This window comes from Xiphophorus maculatus, chromosome 6 (assembly GCF_002775205.1).
Source record: "Xiphophorus maculatus strain JP 163 A chromosome 6, X_maculatus-5.0-male, whole genome shotgun sequence".
In the NCBI taxonomy this organism is placed as follows: Eukaryota; Metazoa; Chordata; class Actinopteri; order Cyprinodontiformes; family Poeciliidae; genus Xiphophorus; species Xiphophorus maculatus.
Genome location: NC_036448.1, coordinates 24,872,761 through 24,894,191, shown reverse-complemented (window position 1 = coordinate 24,894,191; position 21,431 = coordinate 24,872,761). Strand labels below are relative to the sequence as shown.

The window sequence follows — 21,431 nt, the reverse complement described above, 5'->3', positions numbered from 1 at the left end:
GTGGATTTCTAGCTCAGGTTGAAAACTGCCTGTAGCTTTGATTAGATTTCATGTAGGAAGCCATTTACATGTCAGACACCCTGCAATCAGAGCTAAGAGAACTTCTAAGACATAATGTTACTCTGATAATATGAATACTTTTATGAGGTACTGGATAGAGTTTAAAACGGCTCGTTTGAAATCTAAATGCTTTAAAAAAATGTTTGTATAAATCTAAAACTGAGCTTATAAGCAGTCTTTTTATTCACTTCAAGAAAAGAACTCACTAGCTTATAACCATTGATGGACATACAATGCATCATCTCAACTCCAGTAATTACGGTATTAGGATATTTCAAAGAGAGAACATGCCTTCAAGCAGCAGAGGTTTGTTTCATGACGGCATTGTGGAAATGTGGCTGCAGCAGCACCCCCTACCGGCGGGTAGCGGAAAATGTGCAAGGCTGCGGTCCTGATGCTGAGGGATGGAGCGGATGCTGCACAGCGATGGGTGGGGGAGCATAAAGCAGGTTTTGATGGAGAAAAAAATGTGCCTCAGTCTCTGTGGCGCAATGGAATAGCGCGCTGGACTTCTAATCCAGAGGCTCCGGGTTCGAGTCCCGGCAGAGATGTATGTGTGTCGGTACAGACTTTTTTAGGATGACGCAGATTGAATTTGAATCAAGGCAAATGTGTCTTTTAGCCTCTGCGTCTGTGATATTTTGTAAAAGGTTTTTCAGTCTGCTGGAAACAGAAGATGAAGGAAGATTTGACGCCGTCTATGAATCATATCCAATTTTAAAAAAGCTTGTATGTAAATGACAAAAAACCTTACAATACAGCTTTTAGTGCACCAGCACAGCACACCTTTTCATGCTCCTGGGGCTGCATGCTCAACTGCACTCGGTCATCACACAAACACAACAGGACAAGTCAGTTTAGTGCAGCCTCACCGAGGCAAAGTCACCGTTTCAGCACCTGGAGCTGTCCGCTCCTCATGTGCAGCGCCAGCAACAAAGCATTTAAAGCCTTTTCCGCCCTCATAACAAGTGCTTAATGATGCCAGATGCTGCGTTTCTGTTCTCAAATATGGTGTAACGGCACAGAGAGGGAGAGAGATGAAGTGTCACTGTGACAGGAAATGGTGCCGTTTTATGACTGCCGAATCCAAATGTTGTGTTAATGTAATGGAATCAAAGGGCTGACCTCTGTTTAATGTATATAAAAAAAGAGCAAAAAGGTGGATTTTATCTTTAGAACAGCACATTGCCAAAATCTAGAATCTGGATGTGCGTTTCATTTTTAAATTTTTCTACATTGTGGAAAACAGCTGGTTCCTTAAAGATCTCTTGTCCCGACTCGCCTTTTGTTGCATCTTATTTTGTATTTTCCTGAAAACCCCTAGCCTCCCCCTCGAGGATTCCTTCTTTTTGCAGCCGCCACCATCCACGTTTAACCCCATCATGCCTCCCCACATGCAAAACCTAATCCGCCAGTAAAACTAATCCTTAATCCCTCTCTGGCAAGTTGAACAACCCTGCCTCCCCTCCGTCCCTCCACCCCTGTTATTGCTCCTGATTCCCTAACGGGTCACATGCATGAAATGTCAGTAGCCTATGAAACGTCAGAACTCCAAGGAGTTCCCTTTGTTAAATAAATACACAAATAAGTTGTTGCTGGTAAAAAATAAAATAATGTAAGTAAACATAAAATCATATGCGGCATATTTGAGAATCATTTAGTTTTTTTGACATGACTTTTTATGCATTTTTAAGAAAAGACCCCCAAGGCCAAACACTGAGTGCCATGATTACCATATTGCAAATTATGAAGCCTGTGGGAGATAATAAGGGGCATATCTACCAGAAATGGGTAATGGCTCTATATCTGCCGATAAGAAACATCATACCCCCACTGAGAGCCGTGACAATATGCAGCAGATGACCTCCTCATTTTAGGAAATGAACCACTGTGTAGGCTTAAATCCATCAGATAGGTGTCTACACTATAAAAAATGACTAGTGAATTGGGTTAAATTAATATTTGCCCTTGAAATCGTTGAGATTTTAATCATATGAGTTTGTAAATGTAATATTCTGTAAAGTTTATTATTTATCTGACAGGGACAACCTCTAAAAGCATGAACTATTGCTATGAAAGAAACCTAAACATTTAGATTAGCATTTAGCTGAAGATGTTGGTTCAGTCAATCATTGTTCATATTATCCGGCAGGGAATGGAAAGACTGAGGATATGTTTAAATGGGTTTATGACTAAAAATTGAACAGGAATGAGCTGAGAATGATTATCGTCCTTCATTGTTTATTTTAATAAGACTGAGCATCTCCCAGCAGAATCTGGATTCACCCCTGGAGCAGAGGGATGTTCACCTGCAGCAGATGTGAGAAATACTGATTAGTTTGTGTCTTCATTGTTTTGTTCCTACAAAACGTAGAGGCACAATGTTTTTGGCATATTTCAAACAAAACAAACGAGGATAAAACATGTTTTTTAAGGTATGCCAATAAAAAAAAAAATTGACAACCCATCCAAACATCTGGCAGTGATTTTCCATATTATAAGGTAGAGATGAGTGTTTTATTCTTATCTTTGTCAAAAGTCATACAAACAGTAGATATTTGCTCATTGTAATTTTTTATTTTTGTGTTGTGTTGAAAAAAAAAACCCATATAGCTGAAGATCTTTAAATTAGAGGCTAGGCTATGACATCATCCTTTTTAACAGATGCTTGTAGGTTTAGTACAGGAAAAAAATACAACAAAATAAAGCTTAACCATTTTCATTTTTGAAACTTATGTAGTGTTTATAAAACATCAACCTTGAGCTTTGGTGACCCTTTCCAAAGACCTTGACTCTGTTTAAACTGCTACATCAATTTTAGCAGCTAAAATCTACCAGTTAATTTTCTCCAGTGTACTCTGTATCCAAACTGTAGATAAAGTGAACATCGGTGTCACAGTGTTGTTCTACAGCAGTGATAAAATTCCTCAAAGTCTGATAAGGTCACTATAAAGTCACTGTGAAGTGTTACAGGGACGTTATGGTGATATTTCAGTGCGTTGAGATCAAGCTTCCCATATCTACTCCATCTCCTTCATGTTGCTCTCAGCCAGTAGGCCCCTGCTCTGGGCCTGTTATCCCGGCGGTGTGGGCCAAATCGTATTATAATCCCCTCCCTCCCCCTCTCCATCCTTTCCCCTCCCTCCTTGTCCCCTCCCCTCCCGCTCCGTCTTTCAGACAGTCTGTTTTTGCTGCAGTGAACGGTAACCGTGGAGAGGCAGAGATAGCCTACAAACAGTGGGGAAAGAGCGAAGGAACAAAGCAGGAGAAACAAGAAGAAGCTGGGAGATTATTCCAAGAAAATAAAAAGAGAGAAGGCACAGCGGTGGGGGAGAAAAAAAAAGAAACCTGCGCATCAGAAGGAGAGTCATTATTGGAAGGGACCTTACTGGAAACCAGCAACAGAACCGGACTCCTGAGGTGGAATATTACGGTGTGTGCGTTCAAACCGTGCGCTGCTTCAGTTTGTGTTGTGGTTCGGGGTTTGGCTGTTGGCTGTGTGTTTGGGCGGACAGGAGACACCTGTCAGTGCTGACGCTTTTGCGTCTCCAGGAATGTCTCTCTTTGTGTGTGTATGTGTGTGTTTATGGGCACATTACGCAGAGCAAGATCCTAAGAGTGTCTGCGTGTTTTGGTAATTTACTCCAAAAATGTGCGTTTTCTTGCGCGCTCCTCGGTTGTTTTGGCTACGATGTTCTGTGGGAAAAATAAGGATCACAACTCGCTGGGAGTGAATCTCTTCCCAGCAGCGGCGGCGGCGGCAGACTGGAGGGTTTTTATTTCCTTCTCCAAGTACGGAAGAAGATCTTAGAAACATTTGTGTGGTACTCGTCGCAACGATGCAGGTAGCCGCCAATGTCAACTGTTGTTATGATTATTATCGCCTCTGTTATTACTTTCAACACAAGTGCCCAGCGGGAACTTGTGTTCAGCACGCCCATATATACAGAGAGAGGAAGAGAGAGAGAGAGCGTGTGGGTTATTTCCCATGCATTCACTTGCTTGAGTTTTGTTTTTATTTCTCGCCATCACTCAACAGGAAGGGCTGGAGTAACAATAAACATAACCCACAATCCCCCCTCCTCCTTCCATTCCCACACATCCCACTCCATGCAAAATGCTGGGCTCCCCCCCAATACACACACACAGAGGCGCACACATGTATGCACCACCCTGCACCCCACCCTCTCTCCTCTCTCCGCGCCCGTCCCGCTGGCTCTAACTACCGCCGCGGTTCGCTCTCAGCGGTGAGCGCGCCGCAGATGGACAGAGGGCTCACCTCCGTGCGGGGCTGCAGCTATTTTTAAGAAATGTGAGAAAGGGGAAGCTGAAGGCGTGCATGCGTGTGTGTGTGTTTTAATATGAGAGAAAGAGAGCGGGAAGGGAAAGCAGCAGTGCCAGAGCTGATTTTATGCCCGACATTCGTGTCCAACGCCGAGCAGAGCGCACCGCGCACACAGCTAATTCTCAGCGGGCAGCAGGTGCATCTTTGCTCTCGCTTCCTCTTTCTTCTCTCCTGTTTGTTGTCCGAGGCAGCGCTTCCTTCTTGCGTTACATTTAATTAGTGGGGGTTTGGCCATGAGCTGTCCAGAAACACCCCTATATCTCACTTCCAGTTGCGCGCATGAGCTCGTTAAAGCGCAATAAATTCCCCAACATAAGAGGATAAGACATCTTCTTCCTCCTCTCCTTACACCACGCGCCCCTTCTCCATCTCCATGTCCATCCCTTTCTTGCAGCTTGGCTTCATCAGCCCCCCTCTCCTTCTCCTCCTTTCTCAGCCCCCCGCCCCCATCCCCCCTCTCTCTCTCTCTCAGTTTGTTATGACAAAAGCAGATCGATGGGTACCCGGAGCGACGCGTGAGTAACGGGTGGGCCAACCGTTTATTCACTCAGCGGCTAGGGACGCAATTAGTGGTCAGTTGGCCTGCCCGGTCTGCCTGTTGTTTTTAGCTTCTCCATTATGTGCCCCCTCCTGCAGGTGACACTCCAGAGCCTCTCTGCCCTCCTGAGCTTTCAGTGAGACAGGCGGATCTGCGTGCCCGACCATGGCCTTCCCATCAGCACCCTCTGCTCTATGGATTGTCAGCTTATTGACTGCACTATTCGCAGCTGCGGTTCACAGCAACATTGTCAATGGTAAGCACATCTCTCTCTCCCTCTTCATCTGTCTCTCGTATTCTCGCAGTGTCTCTCCTGGGGCCTCTGATCTCTCTGACCCTCTCTTTCTGCCTCTGGTGGAGCTGCCTAACTGTCCACTTGTTGTTTCCTGTATTATGAAAAGGGAAGCAGAGGACCGTTATTAAGCACATGGGACACTCCCACCTCCCCAGACTCTCAGTGGAATTTTGTGCAGTTGTGCTTTTTGAGGAATGTGTGTATGACTTCAATGTGGAGGTGGAGTTCAGCGTGCAAGCTCATTACAGTTTCACCTAAGCTTGTTTTTCACAAATACAGTGCCACGCAAAACTTGAAAAAAGTGTGGCATATATTTAATTTCTCTAACCTAAATGGTGAAACTCTGTAAAAACTTTGTTGAACTAATATTCACTGCTGTTGCATCAGCAAATCCAATTTAGACACAGTTTTTTTTTTGTCTTTGTGAAACAACTCATGCTAAAGGTACATTTTTGAGTCTCGCCAAATATTGTCATTTAGATTTTATGGACATCTTTCACAAAGCATCATGCTGCCACCACCGTGTTTATCTGTGGGATGATGTGTGAGGGTGAAGGGTAAAGTGCAGGGTTAGTTTGCTTGTAGATCAGAAAAGTCTGATTTGGTGTTATTTTATCGTCACGTCTATAAAGTGATGTTTTTGCTCTTTCTGCTTTGAAAAACAGTGTTAGCTCAGCTAAATTGGACAAAGAGTGTCTGTGAAGATCAAGCTTGAAGTGTGGCCAATGATTGTTGGTTGGATTTGGGTCTGGGCTTTGACTGAGCCATGAATGAATATACTTTGATCTTAACCATTTCATTTTAAGTCTGGCTGTAGGTTTGTTCCTGCTGATGTGGAATCTAGTCTCAAACTTGCAGGTTTTATTCCAATGTTCCCATCAGCTATAACCAGCTTCACTGTCTCTCCTGGAGAAAAGATTCTCATAGAATGAGGCAAACCTTGTCCTTAGAGCTCACTGTCCTCTCTGATTTGATGTTTTCTTCTTGATTCCTTATTAAGGGTTTTTGCAGAACTTGCTAGGAAGGTGAATCAAGTGTGCTGGAGCAGGAACCCATCTGAAACATGTAGCTTGGTGGTGACTCAGTGTGCATTCACAGCAGCCCTGTTTTTTCCACTTTAATCAAACTCTAGTTTGTTTACCTAGAAAGTCCAGTTTGTTTGGCGAGGTGTGAATGCGCAATCAAACTCTGATGTGGACCAAAAAGCAAACTCTGGTTCACCGACAAACCTAAGATTGAAGTGAACTCTGGTGCAGTTCCAATGCATATGTGAATGCAAGTGGCCTGGAAACTACTCCAGGCCACTCAGAATGCCCTGTGTGTTTAGCACAGGGCATTCTGGGTAAATACAACCTAAATGAGCATGCAAACCTAGCTCTAGCAGGAGAAATAGTTTGTGGTCTTATGCCAAGAACAAAAGAGAAATCAGGCACTCCATTTTTGTTTACATTTTGTGAAGAAAGAAGTTGCACTCATGCCTTCTTCTGAGGTTTTTGTGCAATTTTGGTCCCCAATCAACTATGAGGTGTGAAAACACCTTTAGGAGCACACGTTTTAGAGATAAAAAGCACTCTTTTTTGCCACTCTTTGGTAAAGGGCGACAGATTTGCCCACCTCCACTGTAAACCTGCAATTGGTTTTGCTGGATTTTATATGGAGCTTACAGAGTAAATGGGCTGAATACTTTTCTAATCTATATTAACAAAATCCCAATAAAATACATGGAAATTTGGGGTTGTAAACTGACAAAATATGATAAGACTCAAAAGGAATTAAGTTTCCAAAGCCCTGCACACACAGAGAAAGCGAACAAAATCTTGAGTTTCTGTCTTTCGTTCTCAGCATCTCGCAATATTTTTTCTGATGCTCTGCAAACCATCTGTTTATGTTGAAGCTTCATACAACCTGGAAAAACAAGGCGATCATCTTGTGCTTTCTGAGATTGCAGCCAAACACGTTTCCACACACTTTGCAGCTCAGATACGGAACACTCGTCATGGCTAAAACTGTAACTGCGGCTGAGGCGGATGGTAAGAGAGGATTTGATGAGAGAAGCACTTTGTAATGATATCATCCCCGCTGCGAGTACCAAGTGAGCAGGAATACACTGTCCAATGTGCTTCCCAATTACATAATTCTCAAGTGACTGCCTGCCGGTAACACAACCTTCAGAGGGCAGTTTGTACCCGACACAAAATGGCGAGCAGCAATTGGCCCTCGAGCCATTGAAAATTGATTGACACAGGTAATACGTTGTTGCCATTTTCTCATTACAGTTGGGGTTTTAATTGCACAGTGTTTGGCACAGAACAGAGATAGATTTCAGCAAGCAAGGAGCCTTCTAAAAAACATTCTCTGATTTGCATTTGGACTATATGCTCTTAAGGGCCCTCTGCATTCAGCTGATCTCGCCTACACATTTTTTGCAATCACACCATAAATGAGTACGATATGCACACCCGCACATCTTTGAGTTTCTTCTGACATCATTTATCCGTATGAGCAATGTTTTAATTTCTTTTGAATTAAGTGCTATTTAGTTTCTGTGCAAAGATTATTAATGTGTTCCTCCTGTGGACAATCCGGCTGTGTTAAGATGAGTAAGAAATTCAGAGCGCGGTGAGCTGCTTAAAGAGAAGAAGAGGAGAAATGGCCGCCCCAGACTGAGCCTCTGATGATGAAATATCAAACTCTTGTCAGTTTGCTGACCCAGACACGTGTAGCTCGTCATTGAAACCCAGGTAGAGGTTCATTATTTGGGCCCCAAAATGATTCTGGCTCCCGTTCAGAAGCGTGTCACATTTGATTAAGGTGTGCCCACTGGGAGGCCTGACCATGCATGACCAATTCTTGCTTTAGTTTCACCTGAGCACTGTTTTACATTATCATGTCAGTCAGCGAGAGTAATTAAGCCTGAGACGTCTGACAGCATTTAGGAGATGAGAAAACACGTCAAAGAGTGAAAGTGAAATGCGGGATGAGGGATGGAGCGCTGGCCTCTACTGCGGCTTTAAACTGCATGTTTTAATCTAAAGTGTAGCAGAAATTTTTTCCTGTATAAAACTTTAATTAAAATCAAATTCACTCAATACAACTACTTTGAAATAAGTCAGAATCACTTAGAATAAGTTAGACAATAGAATCACAATATTTCACAAAGTGAACAATGTCTCTGAATACAACACTGTATTCAGTGTCCTGAATACAAAATGAAATGGCAAACTTGGTTATGGATAAAGAAATATACACGCTTACAGCGCCCTGCAAAAGTATTCCTACCCCTGAACCTCTCACAGGATTTTTCCATAATTTCTCTACATTTCCTCTTCCTATCAACCTCAATCAGTTTCTCTGTACCTGCTAGAGAAAACAACCCCAGCATGATGCTACCAACGCCGTGTTTTACAACAGAGATCTTATGGGATAGACCAAATGATTTTGCAAACATCTGATCAGAGAATCTTTTTCTACATGTTTTTTGAGTCCCTTAAATGGCATGTGGTGTCTTATAAATGCAACCTATTATAGCTTTCTTTGTGCTACTCTTCTATTGAAGGCAAACTGTGACTAAAAGTTGCCCTGGTTACACATTCCCATCCTAAGATGCAGAGTTACAGAGGCATTTTGGCTGAATCTCCTATTGACTCAGCCACTTCCTTGGCCTAACTTTGGTAGGTTTACAGTTGAGCCATAGGTTTTTATTTTCTCAATGGGACTTAACATTTTTCTAGCACATTCTTAAATCTTAACCCCTGACTTGTATTCTGTATTTCTTGGTCTTGATCATATTGTTTGGTCACTAATGTTCTCAATAAACATTAGTTTGAAATAATAAATAATTTATTATTTGGAGGCTTCTGAATGAATTGGATTGTACTGTTTTGTTTTTACAAGTATCAGAATGGCTGCACAGTGGTGCATTTGTTAGCTCTGTTTTCAGGGCCTTTCTGTAACAGGTTTGCATAGATGCATGTGACAACAAAGGTAATTGCGCTCAATAAATCTTAAGGGAGCATTTCAAATCCACAAACCTGTATTAGTTGAGTAAGGTGCTGGAAAGCATCAGGTGCAGTAACACTGATGAACCTGGAGAAACTGCTGAGAGCCTTGGGGAGTTTCTCTTTTCTACCTGAAGGGCCAGGCACCTTAGAAGTGGGTTGTTAGGTTGTGTCTGTTGAGCATTTGTAAAATCTGTGAGAGAATTGGTCAGTGACTGTAATTATCATGCCCAGCCTTACCCATAACCTCAGCCGGTCTCCTAGGTGAATGTGTGGGTTCCTTTCAGGTGCTTTAGCTTCCTCCTATGATGCAAAATATGCATGTTAGCATAATTAGCCACTATAAATTGCCTGTAGGGATGAGTGTATTATTGCACGATTATTTTCTTGGCCTGTGATGGACTGGTGGTCTGTCCAGGGCGTCCTCTGCCTCTCGCAGAGTGACGGCTTACTGTTTTACACTGCTTCAGATTTCATTTAACGGTTTCAGACTAAAAGCTGTCAGTTTTTATTTCTAAAAATTCTTGAAACTATTTCTCTACTTCCTTCTATTTCACAGATTATCTACTTTCTGAGTCTGTCACCTAAAACAGGTTAAAATACACTGAAGTTTGTGGCTGCAGCATTAATAGATGTGAAAAAATTCAAGATGGATGAATCCTTCTCAAAGTGACTGTATGTTAATCTTGTATGTGCAGTTTTGCAGTTGACATGTGAGTAATGCCCAAACAACCGGGCTGAACTTTAAGCAGGAAGTATAAGCCTTGAGCACGTGTCCATCGCTCACATCTGCTCCGATCAGTCTGATTGGTGTTGTTGTGACTCTGCGGCAGAGCCGTTAAGTAGAAGATGGATTAGAGTGGTTGAGTAGTCAGATAATGGGTCTTCATAATGGAGAAGTCCACAGAAGGAGGACCTGGAACAGAATGGTCTACTTAACATAAATAATTCAGCATTATGTATCAGAGAGGAAAAATGATTAGCTCAGCAATCAATGTTGGAGCAGATGAGCCTTCTGAAAGCAGAGGAGCTCATTATTGCTCGGCTGCTTGAGTCTTCAGCAAATTCAATTTACGAGGAATCTTTTGTCTCAAACAAACATGAACAAAAAAATCTGAAAATGTTATTTTTAAAGGGGCAGTATTATGTATTTTCCAGTCACATAGCGTAATTTCATAGCACAATCAAATAGCTATGTTGCTGTCAGTTGTTATAAAAGTGCTACGTATTTACTAAATATTATTATGATTTAAAATAAATCATACACGTTTAGGAAGTTATCACAACAGTGCTCTTCTATTAAACTTTAAGCATTTTTACTAGTGTTGCAAATGTGCAGTTCCACCAGGTGTTTGCTAATTGCTGCCGCTAGTCTGAAGAAGCTGAGTGGGGGAGTCGCAGGGTAGGGTGGCACTGTGAGGTGGAAACTTGGAACCTCAGAAACTGCATGTCCAAGGAGGAGGTAGGTCCAGGCAGGTGTATTGCGCAGTTGAATGATTGCCATGGGAAATTAAAAGATTTCTTAAACATGCGATTAAAGAATCAATCCGACACTCCAGATATGTTTTTGATGAGGGAATAATGCAAAGCTCAAAAAAGTCAATTTTACATTATACTGCCCCTTTAAAGCATTCCATTGAATCTGTGTCATGACTCCTGACCAACCGCTCACTCCCAAGTCCCTCATCTCTTTATCATATGAATGTCAAGTCATGAAAAGGACAGTTGAGTTTTTTTCTCGACTCATCTGCGAGTGGGCTTCCTTAGAGCAACTGAACGAATCAGGGAGACACTAATTGCATGCCATTTGACATATCCATTTCCACAGCTGGATGTGCAGCCATGCGATGTGGATGGAAAGTGCCTCTCAGAAGGGCACAGATTAGGCATGCAATTGGCCGGCTGTGCCCTGGTTCTGTAATGTTGACCCAATTACCCCGGGGCTGTGGTGGGGAGCAGAGGGTCGGTTCAGTCGACAACAAGCAGAGCGACGTGCCGCGACCTCCCATCAGCCACCTGGCTCTTAGAATCCACGGCATACCCCAGCAGGAAGTTTACTTTTGTGACCAGAAACATGCCTAATTGTTTATTTACTCTACGAGTTCTGCTGGTCGGAGCCACTGAATGACTCCCGATACCTCCAGCTGAGGCTGGTAATGAATAAAGATTAAAGAATGGGAGCTGTGTGCACTTGTTGTTTGTGTGCTAAGATTTACAGGCGGGAAGACTCTGCATGTCTGCCAGCGGTTCACTTTATCCTCAGACAAAATGGGTTCCTTCCCCATTGGACCAGCCCTTTCTCATTGGCTCAAAGCCCACTTCCTGTGTGCACTGCTGTTATTTGCTGTTGACTTCCTGTGTGCCAAGATGGGGGAATATTTGGCTAATACGCTTTACAGCTAGCACACAATAGCGGTAGGCGGTTTGGATGAGAGGCCTCTGCCTGTTAACAAGGCTGACTGATAAGCAGTGACTCATTAACAAGCTGAGGTACACAGAGCCTGGGGGAATTGCCGCCTAGCCACTGTGACATTAATAAGAGGCCTAAGCTATTTTTCCGTTTGGCTCCAGTGGTATAGGACTCAACTATTTTGGCTTCTTCTTAGTGTTGGCTATTTAGAGGCTATAGTGTTCTTCCATCTGTTGCAGACATTGCTTACCTTGTCTGAACTGAGTCTGGGCTGATCAGTATTGTCAGAGAGGGCTACAGTTAATGGCATCTGCTGCGTTATTGGAAAACTAGACACCCCTCATTAGCTTTCTCCTGATTCAGAAACATCTGGGGAGGAGCAGATTTAATTCTTCTTCCACCACTATGCTTCAGTAGTATATTCTATCCTATATCCTGGGTTCTATTAAGACTGATGAACGTTCTGACGTTGTTTAGATCCAATTAAGTATCTTAAACAGGTTGAGTACATTGCTGGAGAGGTTGAGACCTTGTGTTTCCTGTCAAAAGTTTACCTCCAAAGGCACATTAGATCCATTGTCTTGTATTTTTATCCTGCTTTGATCCTGCAAGTGTTTTGTCGTCCAGATCAGCTTTGTGATAACAAATTGGATCCCGATTGGCTGACATTAGATTGCAACAGATTCCCGTCTGGCAGAAACCCAATTATTTCTCCTGTTCATCATGCCGATTAATTAAGGCACTGTGGCTGATTGATTAAACTTCTAACAAAGCTCCAGCCATGGGCGCCAGGGCCCTTGGGAGGATTTTCATCTCGCTTTACACCCACTAGTGTGTCTCCATATCGTCGTCATAGATTTCCAGAGCTGCCATAGGCATAAAAGAAGGGAAACTGAAAGCTCCACTAGAAAAACTGCATTTTCTGCAAAAAGGCATTGTGAAAGCTATGAGGTAAAGTAATGAGCCTACATTAACTTAAGAACATGAAATGACAGTTGAATTGTACAAAATCATTTCAGATTTTGCTACAAACTTGTAAAATACATTCCAAAAAAATACAATGGCTTAATACTAAGTTAATACTTTTTATGGACTTTTTCAACTTTACTTTTTTATTAAATAAAAAATTTATTTATGCTTAATTACATATGGTGAAATATGAAGATAACAAACTGAACTACATGGATACAGCTTAACTCTGTCAGTTTTCAGATATTGAATTGTCATTTATGCTGTTGTAAAAATATTTTTTGCCTAATTTCTTTGCAATAAGTTCATGCAAATTGTTCCCTAGTTTTAGTTTTAATTTAGAATAATACCTTTTTTTTAGACAGTTTAATTACGATCTTGCAGTAAAATGCATAGAAGGAGTCTTAGTTTTTCACAAATTTAGTAAGTATAATAAAGTTAAATTGTTTAACTCTACATTTATATATAAATGACTCCATCAGTGACCACTTGTGTTATTACTTTGGGAATACAAACTTCATTCTAACTATTTTTCTGCTTGACCATATGTTTGTTTGAAAATCAAAATGTCATGAAATGTTTATTACATTTGAATTTGACAGCTGTGCACCCTCGAGATAAGAAAAATAATTTTTGTAAATGTTCATCTAAGAATTCTTAGCTTAGCATGTATAATTACTGTAGTTGAGGTTTATTCTCATGTAATAATGTCTGATCCAGCTGATGGCTTTCAAACAAAACAGTAACAAAGGCGACTCACCCAGCAAATCTTAGTCTGAAAATAAAAATAAATCTATTCCAAATCTATGCAAGTGTTCTGACTGCTGTGGTGAAGATTTACTCAGCTCAGGTTGCTAGATGCTTGAATTTGAACGGGGAATTGATGGCATACTTTGTGATTAAGTTGGCTAATAATATTCTGAGCAGTTGGGGCACTAATAAATCATAAAAATCAATCCAAGGTGGTTAATTGAACTTAAGTGTGGTTTTTGTTGTGATCAGAGATGAAAGCAACACAGATACTTCAAAAATGTGAGATGACTTTATGTTCCAAGAAAACCCCATTTCATTTCTCCAAGTTTAGATCTGATTTGAAAGCTTCCCATTTATTTTCTATGGAAAAAAAAATATCTGTAAAAAGTTAAGCTTTTAAAAAAAATTAAAAGTTGGAAAACCAGGTATTTGACGAATGAGGTGAAAGTTCTGAAAGTTGAATGCAGGAGTTGCTTTCTACAGAGTTGCAGCAGGATCACAACATGCAAGTGTTTATAAGAAATATTTTGCCCAACTAAATATGAGGCAGTCAGATTGTAGAGGTATCAAGAGTGTCCAAAGAAGTCTCCATTATACCTTGTCAATTTGAGGAAGCTCACACCCACCGAGACCCATTCAGCCATTGAGAGATTACATCAGGACAGATCAATCTTGTTCGCTACCATCATAATAATAGCAAAAGCCATTTAGAGACTGTAAGAGAGAAGGGCTCTTGAGATTTTACAAAATGTTAACAGACTCTGCTACCTCTCAGGTGCTATTAGGAGACAAATCACGCTGCAGCAGCTGAGGGTCGAGAAAATTAGGGGTCCTGCATTTAGCGAAGAGTCGGCTTTAAACCATCACTTCACAAAGACGCAGTGGATTAAACAAAGCCAAACAAAAACGCCAGCTTTGAAATACAGTACATTAAATCGCCTCTTTTTCAACTAGAATCCTTGTTTTTGCAGTTGGCTTCTCTTCTTGATCAGGTTGCACTCTTTCAAATCCCCCTCAGCTCTACCTCCAAATGTCATATTCTATCTCCTAGAAATCTCTGTGGGAGTGATTTAATAGATTGCCGTTGAGATGGAAATTACCCTTTCTGTTGTTGATGCAGCTGGTTAGATCTAGGACCTTCTCTCTGAAAAGGTGTGTAGTCATACCTAAAAGAAAGTTCACCCTCTATTAATTTTAGGATTGTTTTCGGGAGACATAGTAAAAATAATATTTCAGAGTTTCTAATTTCTGTGAATATTTAAATCAGACCTCAGAGCAAATAAGCAGATTCATCACCGCCATTATTTTTTCAAGAAAAAAAAGACAAAAAATTGAGTTGTACAAAACTAAGTTGGATGACAAGTTTTGACCACCTCAATAATAAAATGAGTTTTGGCTTTTTGATCCTTTTTTAGTAAAATGTCAAGATGTAAACATAGTGAACTTTGCAGCAATTCACTACAATACCAGACAATGCAAAACTCAAACAAACTATGAAAACATCTAAGGGCTCCATGTTAGTCTCTGGAGGACTCAGTGAATATGTTAAATGTTAAAATGCCAAGTCTTTGTTTAAAAGAGTGGCCAGAACAAATTTCCTTCCCTCTAAAAATAGAGTATGGCATCACAATATGAAGAGTTGCATATGATCGAACCATAGACCTCTAGAGAAAAGTCCATTAGTGAGACAAAATCAAAGTATAGATGTAGAAATGTTTGAAGAAGCCCAAACACCTAATTTAATAGTTAAACTCAGTGGGCAAGGGATAATGACTTCTTTTTTAGTAACAGTACCTGGATGCGTTGGAGTCATTGATCTGGCCCTGAGCTAGTCTGAATACTCAAGTATTCCACAGTCAAATGTGACTCCATCTGTATGGAGATCAGGCTTGGCCCAATCTTGTTCATGAAAGCAAAGAAACAATATTAAACAATAATAAGTGGTTGAAAATGCTTTCACAACTGTGTAAATTAGGATTACTTTCGTTCAAAGTGGTAAAGGTTGCTGTACAACATAATGAATCATGGAGTGCACTCAGGTTTTCACACATGGCTTTTAAATTTTGACTTCTTTTTGAAAACTTATTGACAGTAGTGAATCTGTTGTAAGCTTTTGGACACTCAAAGGGGACCTATTATGCAAAATTTACACTTTTCACATTTTTCTCCTTGGGTTTAGGTTTCTACTGCTTCTGAAAAACAGCCCAAACGCTTAAAACAAACCACCCAACCGGATTTTGGAGCAAAGTTAATATTCTTTGGCGTCTGGAAAATGAGCCATTTCAAAAACCTCCGGAATGTAATGTCACAAATCCCTCATCTAGCAACCACAATTGCTGCTGGAAAAGACAAGTGTTTTGCTGTTGACATACCATCCTGAAAACACTTACTGGATTCTTGTTCGTTGTGCAGGAAGCTCCACTTATGCTTTTCAAAGATGTACAATTGCATAATTGTGCATCTGTTTGTAGCTATTTTCACATGCGAGAGTAAATGTTGAGTTGAGGGGTGTGGCCAGCAGCAGTTTATTTGGATTTAAAGTGACAGAGGCCCTAAAAAGGCTAATATAAGCAGAACTGAGCAGACTACAATCTCATTATCTAAATTATTTGGTGCAAAAAATTTAATGAACATGTTTTGTATAGACAATAGACCTATATTAACATTTTCAAAAAGGCATAATAGGTCACCTTTAAAGCTAACCTTGAAAGGACCCCACCTTTTTCTCCTGATCTTTGAAATGAAATGTAGGTTGTACTTTTTTAAAACCATGACTGAATGTGCTTGCTGTAGTCATTGTGTTTCTGTGTTAAACTCTGACCGTGACGGTGTGCCAGAGGACGTGAGTGCATGGCTGTGGAGTACAGCATTTTGTATTGATTGAGTCTGAGTGCCGAGGGTTTCCCCCGAGCGCTGGAGCTCCATCACCAATGAAACAGCAGAGGCTGCTCTTGTTTATTGCCTCTTTTTGATGATGCCATCACTTCAGCTCATAGAAAGCCAGTGTGTCTTTGGGGACATCTTATCACCGATACCACAGCCATAAAGCCCTTTTGAACTCACCTGTGTGCTGTTGAGGGGAGTGTTCTCCAGTCCAGTTTGTATCGGGGATATTGCTGTCTGCACGCTGGATGTCCGGCTATTGAGTCACTACTAGCGCGGTCATGTATGGAATCAGGAAAAGCGTCGTAAAGCAGGTCTCTAGATGACATAAAACCTGATGGGTGTTGGATCCATGGAAATAAATCCTGGGAAATCATATGTTTACATTATATTGTCACATATCTCTGTATAAGTATCCTCTCCCCCTCTGAAGCTACAGCATCACCATAAATAACATAACTTTAAATGGCTCTGGGGTGTTTGTAATTTCCCACTTTATGATGTAAGAAGCGAAAGAACCGAGTGCTAGCTTCAGGTTTAAATCTGAGAGAAATCTATTCTCACTGTGCAATATTGTTCTGAAGCAGGGCTGAATATTGTCTTCTATATAAAGGATGCATTTATTGTTTTAGTTGCAAGTTTTATTGTGAGGCTGTTGCATCATTATTAAAGTTTTCCTATTGTGAACAGCAACTCAGAGGTATTCATTTAAGCTCTCTGGTGCACTGCTGTGCTCTTTATGCTTGACGATCACATCATACTGCTCTGCTAAAAGTCTCCTTCTTCCAGTACGACTCTGCTATTAAAATGCAGTCTGTATCATTTAGATAAATGCCTCTTACAGTAGTCTGCACTTTGAGTGCGGACTTCCATCATCATTTAAGATGGAATTGTAATTGGATAAAAAGTTTTTTCATTCAGCCAGTTCAAGAACAGGTAGTTACCAGTTTGCATTGTCTGAAAGAACAACTATGACAGGTGCAGGATCATTACATCCTATTCTATAGAGCCGACGTTTGCTTTTCAGTGAAGTGGAAAAGGTCGTCTTTTACGGTCCTATCCTGAAAGTCCACAAAAATGATGACATGGGAATTTTTTCCTCCAGCAGTTTGAAGCTAAATGTTATATAAAGGAGATAGAAGTGAGCAAATGTTGACAGTAGAGTTTGTTATATAATTTAAGTTTTAGTTTGGAGTTCTTGCACTCTATGCACCCTTATGAATAAAGCATAAGAGGTTCATGTCTCGTCATGATTTTATAAAAATAGAAAAATGCATCCGCGTGTTCCGCATGTGATTACACATATCTACTAGTAAAATATGTTTCTTCACATTGTTAAAGCAAATTCCATATGTGAAATATATTTTTCCTTTTGTACATGACATTCCACATATGAAACATCTTGAAAATATTTTGTATGTACAATGAGTTTGACATATGATTCACATGTCAATATGCAACACATTCCTGCCACATGCTAAACACTTTACTTCACAAAATAATTTCCACAGTTGAAACATGGGAAAATGTTCCACACTGACATTTTTAATGTTATTAATATGCTGCATCATTCATGAATATCATAAATACATTACCTTATAACTTTCACATATGTAATTTGTGAGAAAACATTTTATATGTGATATTTATTCCACATGTGTTTTAGATGTTACTGCATGATATAATTTCTGCTCCCCTGTTCAGAAAAATGTTTCCAAAGAAACACTTGTTGGCTAACAAGCTTCAGTCTAAGGGCAGAGTGAGAATCTTAAGTGTGAAGAAAGGCCAGTTAGGAAAGACGGTCAGTTCAGGATGGAGGGAAACTCCAGTTACAGCAGGGAATCCTCATGTTCCTTCATTAGACAGAGCTTTTTTGCAGGACAGCTGTGGCTCTGTGAGATGAGTAATCAGCAGATTGTGAGTTTGAGTTCAGTTTCCCCCACCACATGTCGAAGTGTTCTGGTGTAAAGCAACGAGTTGTTTTCTAATCTATGCAGAAAATATATAGTGAAGTGTGCGTGTTTGTGTGTGTGCGTGTGTGTGTGTGTGTGTGAGCATTTGTAACTGCAGCTTGGGGAGTGAGTCTTTTATAGTTGAAGCTTTTTGCGTGGTTGTTGTGACCAGACAGTTGAGCTGAATGGACACTTCCATCCTTATGCTGTCGATGTGTTACAAAGTCATGCTTCAAATAGACAAAATTTGCTTCCGATAGGTCACATGTAAATTATACATGTGCTTAATAATTCCCATGTCATCACGTGTTCTGAGATTTTGCTCTTGTAAAGCGCAATATTTGTTTTCAAGGTAATGAGAAGATACAACCACATCTGATTGTTGTCTTCCTTACAATTATTTTAAAATAAGAGTGTAAATAATATCAAACCTTGCTAATGTCAGGGTTATTATCCAATTTCCTCATTTCAAGCCCCAGTGCATGCCGCCACCCAGACAGATTCTCTCTTGATTCGATACCGGTGCTCCTTGTTGGAATCCTTTTATATAATGAAGTGCTGGCAGTGATTGTGACTCACAGGATGTATGATAGCCTTCTGACGAGATCCGCTGCTTCCATCTCTTCTTGCCTTAAGTGGAGGCCTATTGATAAATAAAAGCATATTGTTGCTCTTATCCTTGAGTTTTGAGAGGGCCAGACACATGCTTTGTTTCTACTAACAGCTCCTCCTTTCTTTGCTTCAAGGATTTTTTTTTAAAAGATGCTGAAATTTATTCAGTAGCAGGTACAGAAGCAAAGTGAGCAGCTCTCCATTTATCAGGGTTGAAAATAAGTAAATAAGAAGAGTAAATGCCAAAAGAAAAAAGTAGTTATTCTGATGTTAGGATTCCCTCCAAATTTATGCACGTCTGCATACCTAATTTGTTTTAACAGAAGTGAAGCTCAACAGAAGCAACTGTTGTTGTAATACCCAGTGAATGTTTTATGGTGGGAAACCTTTAAGAAGACTACGCTGATTTCATTTTAATGAGAAATACAGTCAGACACAGAGTAGGAAGCTACAGCGAGGAAAAGGTTAAGCATAATTTAAGGTCATCCCATCAATTAGGCAGAGAGCACTCTACATATGGAGGCTTTAAATTCACACACAGCTCCGTGTCATCTGGGTTTACATTACCTTGAAAAGCTTATGTAAGCCTTGAACTTTTTCACATTTGATCATTTTTCAGCTGCAAACATAAAGGTAATTTAGTGGACGTATGTATGATAAAACAAAAACAGTAGTCTGTAACTGTGAAGTGAAAGTTTACAGAAACAGTTTTATAGATATTTTATAAATAAAACTCTGAAAACTGTGCTGTGCATTTGTATTCAGTCCTTTCACTGCAGCTACAGCTGCAATTCTTTTTGGTTGTCGCTGCACTGTTTTACGTACTGTCTTAAGCTTTGTCAGATTAAATAGAGAACATCCAACAAAAAATAAAGATTCACACAACTTAATAGAACTTTAAATCTGTCATAACAGAGTTAAAAGAAAAAGTTAGACACATACTGTTATTTACTCATATTGCTATTAGTAGTTAGTTTGGTCACTGAAGACGACAATTAGGAATTTTCACTGTTATTTGAACCTTGAGAATCTCCTATATTTTGTTAAAAAGTTACTTGGACCTTCCTGTTTTGCTCGTTAGTCATTCTTGATTTCATGTAGAGGTATCAGAATTAAAGGAGCTAAGCACAAAATCAATTTGTTTGTAAGAAATAGTTAAGACGATGTATCATTTTCCCTTCACTTAAAAATTGTGAACTATTTTGTGTTGCTCTATCACATAGTCACAAAAAATACTTTGCAGTTTGTATTTTTAAAGCAGCAAACACATAAAAAGTTCTTTCTCGGGGCACTTGTACATCCTGAATCGGGCCCCTGACAACAATGAAGGTATGTTGAGCACATGACGGGTGAATGTGCGTTTTGGCGACGGGGCCGTCGCCTCGCGGTGTAACTCTCCGCTGCTGCGCCGGTTGAAGACAAAAGCACCAAATAGGCATCTCTAATCTCCCTGCTGAATGAATTGGAAACAAAGAGAGGAGGAACGCAGACACAGAGGCTTGGACACACATAGGATAAGCTGATTACCAAGGAAAAGAGGGAAGGGTGAGAAAGAAAGAGAGGGAGTGTGGGAGAAATACAGAGGGATGCACGTGAACAAAAAAAAAGCTTACAGTAAGGGGGCAGGAGGGCAGGGAGATGGAGGCGGCGAAGGTTGGAGGGGAAAAAAAGTGAGCACTCTCTAATGATGGGGTGCAGAGACCAGAGAGAAAATGAAAAGAACCAGCAGCGAGGGAGGAAAAGAGGAATAAAGGTGAATGTTGAAAAGGATGAGGCATGGCATGCTACACAGAGCATGCGATAGGAAAATGAAGGTTATGCATATTTGCCTCTGATATCCTTCTTAGGCACGCGACACAATCAAAAACAAGACATTATGGAAATGTGAGGCAGCTATGGCAATCTAGCTGCTACCTGAGACATCTCATCTCCTCTGCTCAGCAGTTGTTATATTTACAAATGGAATTACACTCAATCCAGGTGCTGGGGCTAAATATACAGCTAATTAAAATTAATGAGATTTACTTAAAAAAAGAATATGCTCCTTTCATAAGCTCCTTATTTCTTCATGAGAATCCGCAACACGCACTGACACATGGGGCTTTTTTTTTAGCAGTGCATTTAGAGATACACACAAACACACACTCACACCTCGATTTGATTCACTCTCCTTCACTTGGTTTTCTCACAGCCTGCTAGGCAGAGTATTAAGAATGCCCGCGCGCTCACACGCGTGCACACTGACGCCCTGCCTGTCTGTCTTTTGGCCGGCTTCGCGCTCGCACCGACTAAAACATGCTCCCTATTCAAGGAACATGCAAGTTCCCGACTGTACGTCAACGCGCACACACATCCATATAGGCGCATTCACAGGGAGCCTGGGAAGAATGTGTAAACAGATGCTAACACACCCAGAAACACACATACAGGTGTTTTATATTTATGCATGAAGACACAAACAAAAGCTCGAACGCTGCTTCACACGTTCTCAAGGCTCCTCGGTCTTTACTTAAACAAAAATACTTCTCTGGGCCAAGCTGTTGGCTGCCAAGGAGAAAAAAATGTTTGGCAGGCCTGCCGCTGCATGCAGACACAGCCTGGCGGTTGCACCTTGTA

The 21,431-nt window shown here is 40.7% G+C and overlaps 1 protein-coding gene and 1 non-coding gene across 4 annotated transcripts in view; both read left to right on the top strand.

Moving 5' to 3' along the window:
• The first annotated feature begins 537 nt into the window (after positions 1-537).
• trnar-ucu lies at positions 538-611 on the top strand. The gene has a single exon. It is a non-coding gene; the product is annotated as a tRNA-Arg (tRNA).
• A 2,619-nt stretch (positions 612-3,230) lies between these two features.
• cadm3 (cell adhesion molecule 3) overlaps positions 3,231-21,431 on the top strand; it is a 147,074-nt gene continuing 128,873 nt past the window's right edge. For all 3 annotated transcript variants that reach the window (XM_005796560.2, XM_023335978.1, XM_023335976.1), the window contains exons 1-2: positions 3,231-3,493; positions 5,042-5,199. In XM_005796560.2, the coding sequence (XP_005796617.1) occupies positions 5,109-5,199 (91 nt within the window). In that variant the 5' untranslated portion in view covers positions 3,231-3,493; positions 5,042-5,108. The remainder of the gene's footprint in view (positions 3,494-5,041; positions 5,200-21,431) is intronic.